Source organism: Styela clava, chromosome 7 (assembly GCF_964204865.1).
Source record: "Styela clava chromosome 7, kaStyClav1.hap1.2, whole genome shotgun sequence".
NCBI lineage: Eukaryota > Metazoa > Chordata > Ascidiacea > Stolidobranchia > Styelidae > Styela > Styela clava.
Genome location: NC_135256.1, coordinates 11,012,602 through 11,024,796, shown reverse-complemented (window position 1 = coordinate 11,024,796; position 12,195 = coordinate 11,012,602). Strand labels below are relative to the sequence as shown.

Sequence of the window (12,195 nt, the reverse complement as noted above, 5' to 3'; positions counted from 1 at the left end):
GCTTGTTACCCACCCGTAACATACAGATGACGTCGCTCGATATGATTTTTCGTTCCGCTGGTCGCAAACCGTTTTGAGATGGGGCAGCACCACTGTAGAATATTTTGCTTCATATTTTTGGATTTGGTATAAATTTAGTATCCGAATACAATTTTTCAAAAAGCCGAACGCTGATTCACTAATTATTACTTAATAATCCATTGGATAATTAGCTACCGCTGCTCAGTTGCTTGCTGCAATATATGAATACTAATGACAGAAAGATAAAATGGAAATGATTCAACCCAATCCTGCATAGTACTGGTAACAGTTTACTTAATGGCCTAACATTGACAGATACTGCAGTGTCTCAACGTTGGAACTAGGTTAGGTCTCAATATATCCTTTTATGCAATGTCGGAATTTATTGTTATAAATCATCATTAAACAACTTCAAATGATTTTCACTTGTACATAGTTTAAATATTTCGTTTGTATTTGAAACAGCATAGTTGAAGTGTATTGTAAGTTAAGGCAGTAAGGTTTGTTTTGCAGTTTTCATGCACAGTCATACCGTACTTTCTCTCCAGCAAATTGAAGCATTTCTTGACCATTACATGCAAAGATGTGGTTTTTGTGGCTCTTAAGCTGGTTTTCTATACTTTTACAAATATTGTTTGTTACCTTGTCCATAGGTAAGTTGCAATTTTTGTTCTCATAATAAATCTAAAATAATCTGTGACAGATATTATTTGTGTTATAATCATGAGTCAACATTCTGACATTCTATCACTCGTCAACAATGTCGAGTCATATTTTGAACAGTTGTTTATTTTTTATTGACATTACCACTTCTAGAATTTTGGGCTTCTTACTGCCTTCATGAATTTAATTCACTGCACTATGAGAAATCAAACTGGTGTATTGCCAACCTTTTAACTATTAAATCTGAGTCATAATTGTAATTAATAAAACAGCCACATTTTGTTATTATTTCAGCTGCTGCATTGTATTATTTGGCTGAACTTATTGAAGAATACACAGTTATAACAGAGAAAATTTTAAGAGTAATGCTCATGGTAAAGTAGTTATATGTCTTTCCTCTTATTTTAGCTTTATATGCCATCATATTTTTTATGGCCTTATTATATCTCTATAGGAACTCCCTGATATATTTTATATTAACTATATCATACTGAAATTTGTAGATCACATTCACAAGATATATTTCCTTGTGAAAGTGATACATTTGATAGCCAGCAATTTCTATCGAGTCTATGTTGTTGTTTTTTTGCTTTGAAACAAATCCTCCGAAATGTTGTTACTGCGTATCCATTGAAGTCTGATAGAACTCACCTAATGGTATTTCATATTCAAATTAATATATCCGTTCGGAAAATTCTGAAATGTTACATTTTTGTCATTTGTATTGCTGATTCGAATTTTACCAAATGGCCTGGCCCACTGAAAAGATGTGAAATTCATGCGATATTGGCGCACAATAAGCTCATTAAAAAATGTAGCAATGATGTTACGGGAAACAAATAAATAAAAAGCACAAATATAACACTCAATTTTAACGGAAGCGAAAAGTACGTGTAAACTCGTGTTTTTGTCAGAAATCTGCGAGTCCGTTGTGCAATCCAATCGTTTGATTCAGCGCGATTGACGTGCTGTGTCCAATTCACATATTACCAGGTATTCTGATAGTTTGCTGTTCGAATATTTTGCCCAGCCCTCAGTAATTATTGACTCGATTAATATTATGTGAATAAACTTGCCTTTTATGTCTTATGTAAATACTAACATAAATCGTAACTTGGCTTGTACTTTAAGTATGGTAAAAAGGTTTTCGCCCCGCAATGAATTTCGCGATACTGAAAAGGTTAGTGACCTACATTAAATATACTACTACATAATTTTCCAATTTGGTCGTTGCGGACTCATTCGAACGCTCTGCGGACTCATTTGAGATCGCGAACTCGGGTTGGGAAACACTGATGTAAACACAAACTGTATCAAATTTCTGTATTATTTTACACAAGAAGAATGCTTTGCACAAAAGTTATGTACTCTCTACAATATTTTTCTAATGACATGGGTTCTGTTTTTTCAAATAATCTGAAAAGCTTTCAACATTTAGTGAGCGTCTCAGTACGTAAGTTGATTAATTCATTTAATTATTTTTCAGGTTTCATGTGGGATTTACATTGGGTTATGGATTTTTGAAGGTTTTCCATTCACAATCATTGTACTTGGATTATTTACAAATGTTGTCGAATTTGGATTACTCCGAACATTTCCTTTTATCGAAATGTCTTCACCGAACTTTATTCTCACTGTTGTATTAGTTGTTGTCAATCATTACTTTGCCTTTCAATTTTTTAGCGATGTCTTTTACTCGTTTGCAGAGGTAATTTACACCTTATTTATTTATCTTTTTCCAGCCCTTATTACATGTGAATGTTTTCCTATTTTGAATTCCCCAATTTTTATATATAGAGGATAACAAAGCCAACAAGACTGCTTAATCATATGGTGTACCACGGCCTCTCGTCTGGTTGCCAGTCAATGTAGGGCCGTGTTTTTCAACCGGGGTGCAGCGGCACACCGGTGTGCCGTAAAATATTGTCAGGGGTGCCGTGGGAAATTCTCCAATTTGTATGTCTATGCGGCTATGCACAGGATTTGGACCGCAGATCCACTCAGGGTAATCAGAGGTGCAAACAATTAGAATGATGTGGCGATATTTGAGATTTAAATATGGTTAATATGCTTTTTTATTCACAGATTATGGCATTCTTCACACTATGTTTGTGGGTGATACCATTTACTTTCTTCATATCACTATCAGCTGGTGACAATGTACTGCCATCAACTGTGCAACCTTTGCTAAGCGAATCTTCAGGTAATTGAAATTTATGAATTAAAATATTTATATATACTTTACTGAGCATAGGTCGCTCACTTTTTTTGTATATTTTTTCCAGATCACGATGTTCTGTCTCATTATATGACAAAGGGAAAAAAGAAAAGATCTGTCCTTCTCACCTTTGCAGAGGGCTGTAAAAATATGGTAATTCCATCACGAGCCAAGCGATACTGATTATCTAGCTAACATTTCTGCGAAGCAGTCATGATTATTAAGTTTGGAGTAGATTAGGGCATAGAGCTTTGAATCACAATTGGTGAAGCAAAAGTGTTTGTTCCACTTGTTGACTTTTTACTTTGGTTTTTATTGCTTAATTAAAATTACGTATGATTTTTTTGTGTTTCTACTAATAAACCTATGATACACAACTAATTTTTTGATCTCAGATAAAGTATACTTAGGCTCGATGTGCGCTTCCAATTTTGAATATGGTGTACTGAGCTGCTTTTAGGTTACTCTGTGTCGATGCCCAAATCATCAAATAAGAGAGCGATGCTCAAATATATGGACAGGAAGCGGTACAGTTATGCAATCTGTCACAGTAGCCAACAGTACTGTATCACAGCTGAATCGTAACAGGGAATTTTCGATGATGTCATCACACCCGTAGGAGCCAAAAAAATTTTTTGACATAGGTAAAACCCTCCTAGTGAAAAATTCAGAGCAATTGGTCCATTAATTAATCAAGATTGAGAAGAAATACTAACATGATGATTACCAGCAAAAAACGACCCACTTTGTGTGTCCAATAAAAAAATTTCAGGACATTTTTGAACCGCCTAATTTGTTATTTTGTGTAAGGCCATTTCCCATTTTTATCACTTGTCAAAGGCAGATGCTGGACATAGGAAATCAAAATCATTTGACGGTGAAAGGTAAAAAGGTTTCATTGACCAATCTTTGTGATGTATGGTAATAACTATCAGCCTGTCAATTGTTTCAGATACATGAAACTGGTACATAATTGATGTATTATTACACACGACTTAGTTCTAACCCGATAACACAGTCAACACTCAACAGCCAAGCTTGTTCCTGAGTAGCGATTATTGAACAGTCTGCTTTGTGTAATTATTGCATGTAGCATTTAGAAACATGCACTACACAGGCAGGCCACAAATAAGACTGAATGTTCTCAATAGAATTTTATTGGTGTACAAAAAAATGATTGAGGAAGTTTAGAAATACTACAGGGGAGTGGAACAAGACTAGTAGTGTTGACAGATTTGAAATTCAAATACCAAATCTGGGAGTACGTCTTGGTGTAGCTGGTGTCGCAACTCCATCTTTTCTACCCGGTGTCGCAATAACCAAACGTTTTGATGTCTTTTGTATTTGTTCATCTTCCTCCTGCTTGCGATTTTTAACTTGTTCGTTAGCAAGATAGAGTTCTTCTTCCATTTCTGACATTTTATCTCTTGCTGCTCTCTTCCTTTCTTTCCTGGAAGCTGCAGTTTCTTTTACACTATAAAACATGGGACCCAGTTCTGCGAGCCATTCGCCTTCGACGGATGTTACACATTGCATATATTCCTTCGATGTCATGACAAGTTCATGGTAGATAATGTAATCAGGGGTGAATCCCATTCCAAATAATGCTGACGTTGGATGTAAATGGCACGGCATACCTGTCCTTATATTAACATATTCACCAATGCCTTTCAATCTAGCGGCATGGTGGAAGTATGCTGCACAAATGCATTTGCGAATAACATCCCAATCATTACCAGCAGAGACCAATCTCATTTTTTGTTGGTCCATAATTTCTTTGAGCTGAGATCTTACTTCCCTGACTTTTCGCATTGCTTTTGCATGAACAAAATGTTCATTAGCCCAAGTTGTGGAATACCTATTCGTTTTCCATTGTTGATAGACGTTTAAAAATGTCATATGGTCACTTTCTGGGACATTGAATTTTTCCCTTTTGGTATCACTGTCTTCCTCTCGTCCCTTCGGCCTGTAGAAAATAGATGGGACAGAAAGCATGGAAACAATGATTAAAACTTCAGCACTGCAGCCCATTTCACAGGACACGATCAACATTTTTGACAATGGGGGATCAAGAGGAAATTCTACCATTGTACGACCACATGTCGTTAGCGCACCTGTATTATCTAGGGCCCCTAATATCCATAATTGATACATAGAGTTTAAAATATTATCCTGTGGCGGTGGGTCCATAAAATGGAATGACAAGAGGTCTTGTACACCGAGTGATTTTAGTAACAAAACAACATTTGCAAGGTTAGTTCTTTGAATCTCAGGAACAGCTGATGCAAGCATTTCATGTTTGTATTGGTTCAGAGTAAATAGCCTGTAGCAAGTCCCAGCACCTGTCCTTCCAGCTCTACCAGATCTTTGATTTGCATTGGCTTGTGAGACTGGGTATATTGACAGAGCATCCATACCTATGCGAGGATTGAAAACCTTCATTTTACAATATCCACAGTCAATGACATACATAATTCCATCAACAGTTAATGATGTTTCTGCAATATTGGTGGCAACGATGCATTTCCGAATTCCTTCAGGGGCTTTTTGAAATATTTTTGCCTGCAAATCTGAAGGCAATTGAGAGTATATCGGTAAAACTGCCAGAACAGCAACATCTTCAATTTCATTTAAACTTTCTGTCAATTGTTCGCAAGTTACTTCAATATCCTCTTGACCGGGCATAAATATAAGTATATCGCCTTGAAAACCTTGTACATGGATTTGGAGAGCTTGCTTTACAGCTGATTCAACATAATCCTCCACAACATTTTTACTATAAAGGATATCAACGGGGAAAGTTCTACCAGGAATAGTAAAACAAGGAACATTACCAAAAAACTGAGCAAATTTATTCGCATCCATAGTAGCCGATGTTACAATAAGCTTGAGATCGTGTCGACGTGCTGCTACGTCACGTAGCAATCCGAACAACACATCTGTATTCAGAGACCTTTCATGAGCTTCGTCCATAATAACACAACTATACGTATCAAGATCACTGTCTCTTAACGACTCACGAAGCAAAATACCATCAGTCATATATTTGATGAGTGTTTTATCACTCGTGACATCCTCAAATCGAATCGCATACCCAACTTCCTCTCCCAGCTTGACACCCATTTCTTCACTGACCCGCTTTGCAACTGACATTGCAGCAACACGACGTGGTTGGGTACAAGCAATGGCCCCATGTGAAGAATATCCCGCTTCATGTAAATACTGTGTGAGCTGTGTCGTTTTACCGGAACCAGTTTCACCCACTATAATTACAATATTATTTTCTCGAATAATTCCTAAGATTTCCTCTTTAATTGCATATATTGGTAAATATTGTCTTTGTTCCAACATAGTCTTGGATTTAGCAAATTCACTCATTGCTTCATTTTTTTCATTCATATGATTAGCAAATCTTTGCTGAGATTTGAAATCGCTTTCCTCAGATTCTGATGGGTCTTCACCATCATCTTTCTTTTTAACTCCCATGATATTTCCTATATTCGTCCCAGCTAGTTCCCATTCTTTCTTCTGTGCTTTCTTTCGCTCTTTCATTTCTCGGTGCTTTCGAACTGTGAGGCTACCTTTTCGTGATACAATAGCCATGTCTGACGTAACATCTTTTACAGGAATAACAGGTTCAAACTGTTTAGTAAATACAATTCTTCCATCTAGAAACGGAGGAACGATATTATGAACAAGAAGATGAACTCTAGCTGCATTGTCTTCTTCAAAATCTTCATCATAGTGAGTTTGTAAAACAACACCACTACGCATCATACGATTCGTTTCCCATTTTTCATTGTCTTCATTAATTTGTTTTCGTTGTGCAGATATTTTCTCTCTTTTTTGAGTCTTCATATGCTGCTCTCGTTTTTGCACATATTCATCTGAAGCATTAGCAAATGGATTATGTGTTTCATCATACCCCTCGTCCATCATGTACCAATCTCTATCAGCTTGCTTATCTACGTCATCCCAATCTCCGCCATCACTGTCATCACGCTCACCATCTCGTTTTGGAGTTTCTTTGAAGCGTTTTCTATCATCTGCCCATTCATTGTAACGATGAGCTGGTGTTTGTAATGGTGTCTCCAATGTTCTAGGACGCCTTGAACTAGTCGGACGATGGGACCTTTCAGATCTATAATATGATGGGGCTGGCGATGGTGATTCCCATGATCGCCGTGAACCGTATCCTGACTCCTCCTCCTCCCAAGTACTTCTGGAAGGGGTTTGCATGCGACGATCAGACTTATAATGCCTAGGAGTGCGATCATCTCTCTTTTCTCGCTTTCTACTGTCGTCTTTCCTTTCGCTCGAACGACCCTTATCATGACGTTTCTTATCACTTGAAGTGGTATACCCTTCTCTTTTTCGTTTTTCCTCACGATTTTTTGCTTTTTCTTTATATGAATCACTTACACCACCGGTATACGAAGGTGTTTCAACTCTGGCTGGCCGATAATTTCTTCCATGATAATTTGTTGCCCCCTTTTCTTTGTTATACTTTTGATCGGCAAGTTTATCGAGTCCCAGCAATGAAGGCTTTTTGAAAACATGCTGCTCTTTGCTAGAGTGCTTATCCTTTTTTACAATTAATCCAAAAACTTTTCCACTGTTGTTTGTCCCCTCAAGTCGATGAATGCTTTCGTCATCATTGTCATCCATTATAAGTGTCTAATAACTGTATTGTACAATCGAAGATAAGAGGGTTAATATCTGCAACATGGATATAACTATATATAGTCTATATTGTTTTAATGTAAACAATTTTGTACAAACAGTTTTGTATACTTCACCCTAACCTCTGTTACCACACCCACCCACCCTCCTTGCACAACTATCTGTATAAAGGACCATATTATACATATCAGAAGGGGTGTATGCCGCACATTCGTGTTTTAGGCCAGTATGGTCTTGTGCATACATCCCGTCTTCAGTATTTATAATTACTAATTCTTTTATATTGCTTTTACGAGACGAATAAACATATATACATACATTTTTATATTTATCTCTGGGACAGTAAAGTTCAATAAAACGGCTTAATCATATTGTTGCATGGTAAAATACGGCACTCAATTAGCTTATCAGGAAAATGACAAAACTAAATTTTAGACTGTAGTCTATTTTGGGGGACATACATCCAAAACAAATAACGGGTCTAGCGAAGTATGGTAATCTGTACGGTAACTCCTCAAATATCGCCAAACAAAAATGTGACGTGAAAATATGCGCAGCGGTGTGGCTCATTGTGCTAGGCGTTAGGGATACGCTCGCCACCGCACCCCAGATTACTCTGCGTGGATTCGCAGGTTCGAATCCCATGCGGCAGTGCGAGGATGGTTATGTGCAAGAGGATTGCTGAACTTCAAGCCGCCGTAGGGTGGTTCACATAAACGCTGGTCGGTTACGGCTCCCTCCACCATCAAGTCGGGCCTGGTATAGTTTAGTACCACATGCACTTCTAGTTGGTATGGCTCAACAATTTTTGCATATGTTCATCCTAACCCCCACCTTACCGAAAAATTACGTTTTTTCGACGTCACAGTGGCGTAATAAGGGGCAACCCTAAAATGCGGGAAACGGGAACTACGGGAAATGCACTAAAATGCGGGAACTACGGGAACTATGGGAAATTTCACTAAAAAGAGGGAAATTTCACAAAAAGCGGGAATGACGGAAAATCGCTTTAAGGTACGGGAAATATTCATTTTGGGGTATGTTTAGGGGAAATTGTTCTAGAAAGCGAAAGCAATGGTTAATATACACTTGGGGGTGTATGTACGTGAAAATTTATCTAAAATGCGGGAACGACGGCAAATCGCGTTAAAGTACGGGAAATACTCATTTCAGAGTATGTTTAGAAGAAATTGCACTAGAAAATGGAAGCAACGGGAAATATACGCTTGGGTTGTGTGGACAGAGAAATTTCACTAATAAGCGAAAAATTTCACAAAGAGTGGGAGTGACGGGAAATCGCTCTAAGATTCGGATAATATGTATGTTAGTACAATTACCCCGTACAGGACAACACTAAAAGGCTGAAGGAAGAAACGGATGAAGTGGCGGAAAAACGGAAGTTGAAGTGTTCCCAAAGGTGAAATATTAAAAAACACTAAAAGGCTGAACACTAAAACGAAGAAGTGGAAGAAATTTCTTCCGAGGTGGCTGAAGTCACTAAAAAGCTGAACACTAAAAGGAAGAAGTGGATGAAATTTCTTCCGACGAATAATGAGGTGGTTGAAGTCACTAAAAAGCTGAACACTAAAAAAAGAAGTGGATGAAAATTCTTCCGACGAATAATGAGGTGGTTGAAGTCACTAAAAAGCTGAACACTAAAAGGAAGAAGTGGATGAAATTTCTTCCGACGAATAATGAGGTGGTTGAAGTCACTAAAAAGCTGAACACTAAAAGAAAGAAGTGGATGAAATTTCTTTGGACGAGGGTTATTGTGGTTGAAGTCACTAAAAAGCTGAACACTAAAAGGAAAAAGTGGATGAAATTTCTTCCGACTGGTGTTGATGTGGTTGAAGTCACTAAAAAGCTGAAAACTAAAAGGACGAAGTGGATGAAATTTCTTCCGACGGATAGTGAAGAAAATTTAATATATTAGTTTAATATTTATGAGACAATGGATTCGTTTTATGTTACTTTTTTATATATGGTATGCTCAGTTCGAGCCTGGCGAATATTGAAGGCCATGACATTCTCGTTATAATGTTTTTAATTTTGATGTAATGTGCAAGCAAATTGCTATATATATATACTCATTTCTAGTTACTGCCGTATAATGGATTTGTTGCGCCACATTGGGTGGGTTACGGCGAGGCATGTTTTGCAAATAGATATCTTGTTTTTCAAGACGCGTGAAGCTGATTTTGTTATCAAATCAATTTTTCCAATCAACTAACCTTGTAATTTATAATATGTTTGTGACCCACCTCAAAATGGCTCTGAGGCTTACCAGTGGGCCATGACACATTGGTTAAGAACCAGTGGTCTAACAGGACTTCAATTTGACTAATACATCATTATTTAAAGTCTTCGTGCGTGAACTGCTTGCAAAATTTTAAAAACAGATATTAAGTTAACAGAGTTAAGAGGAATGAAATACGGAATCAAAAATTAATTATATTCGGGCACAATACCACGGCAATCTATGTACATAGATGTGTGGTCAACTGCGCGATTGTTATTTATTTTTTGATTCCTATTTTCGTATTTACAAAATACAACGGTGATCCATAGACTTAAATGTGTGGTAAACTGTCCGATTATAATTAATTCCATATTCATAATTTCGTAATGATAAAATAATGAAAGATATATATGCGGACACTGAAGTGCCCGAATATAATTAATTTTTCATTCGTGTTTACGTACTCACGAAAAAATTGTCGCAAGTCAGAAATATAATTTATACTTTATCCCGCTTTTTGGCAAATAATTTGGATAATGGTTGGTATTCAAACTTTACTAGGATGATTTTGTGTTGCGCAAAATGTTCAAATCCATGACCGATAGCTCTATTTTAAATGCTTGTCGTATTAATTTAATTCTGATAACGTAACTCATGGTATATGAAAATATATAGCAATAATCTGCAATCATGAAATGCATGGTAGACAACATGTTGTTGATAACAGTTATTTCATTGTTTATTGTATGCAAATTCCTTTATATAGGCTACTATAGATAAGCCTCAATTACTTTATTTTATTTTCGAATGTATTCGAAATTTCATATTTGAAAATAATATAATAAATAGTGAACTATTCGGTGTTGACCAACCATCCCCTTAGGACTGAGGCAATTTGATGCAATTCAATTGTGAAAATAAGCGCAGGAAACAATTCTATTGTACCATCCAAAACAGTGCTGCAACAGTAACAGAATTGGTTCCCGCAGTCCCACCCCAGAATATGTGACTGTGGTATTTCACTTATTGTTATATTAAATTAAGGCTGGACTCATTACAGATTTATTATCTCCAAAATATTAGTACATAATTTGTGACTCTGGGTTATACATAAAGGAAAACTTTGTACACACAGATCTTTGTCATCTCTGTGATATATGGGCTCATTATTGCGATAGAGCTTGCTAAACAAGGAGATACCGAGCATATATTCATGCTAGCAGCATAGTGTAACAAGACAAAGACATTTTATTTGCAACTGGCTTACAATAAATAAGAAATGCTTTCAGGAATTTGCTCGAACACAAAAAAGTAATTAACCCATTCAAAATAAACCTCCAACCGAGAACGATTAGGAGAAAATGCTACATTTCTTTTATGATTACTGCTGCAAGAAGTGTTCTACCACGTGTTCCCTCATTTCGTTTACCGCCACTCAAATGGAGGTACAACAAATGGGAATAAAATAGCATAAATATAAATGTCAGAATAAAAAACATGATCGTCAATTAACATGCCCGGCGAATGAACTTGTTCAGTAATAGTTCTCTTCAAATATATACGCGAAATATTTCACTCTCAACGGAGTTTAAATTAAATTTCAATCAAAATTAAATGTTTTCTAGAAGTCGGTATCTGATCGTTTATCAATTCATGTCAAGGCGTACCATAACTTAGTCGCAGAGAAGGTGTGCTGTTGCAAATTATTAACAAAATTGAAACGAAATTTCGGGTACACGATCCATTTAAATTTGCGTGTGATAGAAACCTAGGTCATTCAGTGGAAAACTCAACTGAAGGAAATTAATGTAAAGTTGTAAGTTGGTTTATCGGTTGATTCATATGAAAAAGGGATTATTGATAGCAAGCCGGGAAACGTCCGGTTTTCAGTAAATCGTTCAAGAATATAGCACATTGACGTTGAAAAAGTCATAAGAATTTATCTCTCACTGCAAATGTCGCCAAATTGCATTTCAAAAAATGTTGAAAGTTTTGGGAAGGGCCCATGGAATTTGGTTTCATCACATATAGTTGCATCATTGTTAAGTGTATTTCACTATCTGTTGTTCGGAACAATTCAATTCGATCGTACAACTTTACAATATATGAAAATTTTGCATTACAATCCATTGCGTTCCTATTTGATCTCTGAGGGTATTCGGTTAATTCCACTAAAGTACCTTTAAAGAGAATTAGAAGGAAGATTCAGATTATAGGGAGCATTAAACCTGTACTTGCATAAGACAATATTGGGCAACACCCTTCACACAAATAAAACAGCACTGTAATGATGCTAAGTTAACAGGAAATATCAATTCACTGAATAACAAAAATATACAAGTAACACTCGTAATAAATTACGTAAAACAAA

The 12,195-nt window shown here is 36.5% G+C and overlaps 2 protein-coding genes across 2 annotated transcripts; one reads left to right on the top strand and one right to left on the bottom strand.

Annotated features, from left to right (window-relative positions):
- Positions 1–477: 477 nt before the first annotated feature.
- On the top strand, positions 478–3,283 carry LOC120328135 (protein TEX261-like). The gene is made up of 5 exons (XM_039394545.2): positions 478–674; positions 979–1,058; positions 2,171–2,392; positions 2,770–2,887; positions 2,970–3,283. The coding sequence occupies exons 1-5, from the start codon at positions 605–607 to the stop codon at positions 3,083–3,085; spliced, it is 606 nt and encodes a 201-aa protein (XP_039250479.1). The 5' UTR covers positions 478–604; the 3' UTR covers positions 3,086–3,283.
- A 758-nt stretch (positions 3,284–4,041) lies between these two features.
- On the bottom strand, positions 4,042–7,606 carry LOC120328314 (pre-mRNA-splicing factor ATP-dependent RNA helicase PRP16-like). Its single transcript, XM_039394759.2, has one exon. It carries the CDS (start codon positions 7,568–7,570, stop codon positions 4,145–4,147), a length of 3,426 nt encoding a protein of 1,141 aa, XP_039250693.2. The 5' UTR covers positions 7,571–7,606; the 3' UTR covers positions 4,042–4,144.
- Positions 7,607–12,195: the final 4,589 nt, after the last annotated feature.

What these genes read in the sequence shown, in the direction of transcription:
- LOC120328135 (XM_039394545.2), top strand. Translation starts at nt 605, where the DNA reads ATGTGGTTTTTGTGGCTCTTAAGCTGGTTTTCTATACTTTTACAAATA. An exon ending in GTTTGTTACCTTGTCCATAG is followed by an intron (nt 675 to 978) that starts GTAAGTTGCAAT and finishes TTATTATTTCAG; the next exon opens with CTGCTGCATTGTATTATTTG. An exon ending in TTTGCTAAGCGAATCTTCAG is followed by an intron (nt 2,888 to 2,969) that starts GTAATTGAAATT and finishes TATTTTTTCCAG; the next exon opens with ATCACGATGTTCTGTCTCAT.
- LOC120328314 (XM_039394759.2), bottom strand. Translation starts at nt 7,570, where the DNA reads ATGGATGACAATGATGACGAAAGCATTCATCGACTTGAGGGGACAAAC.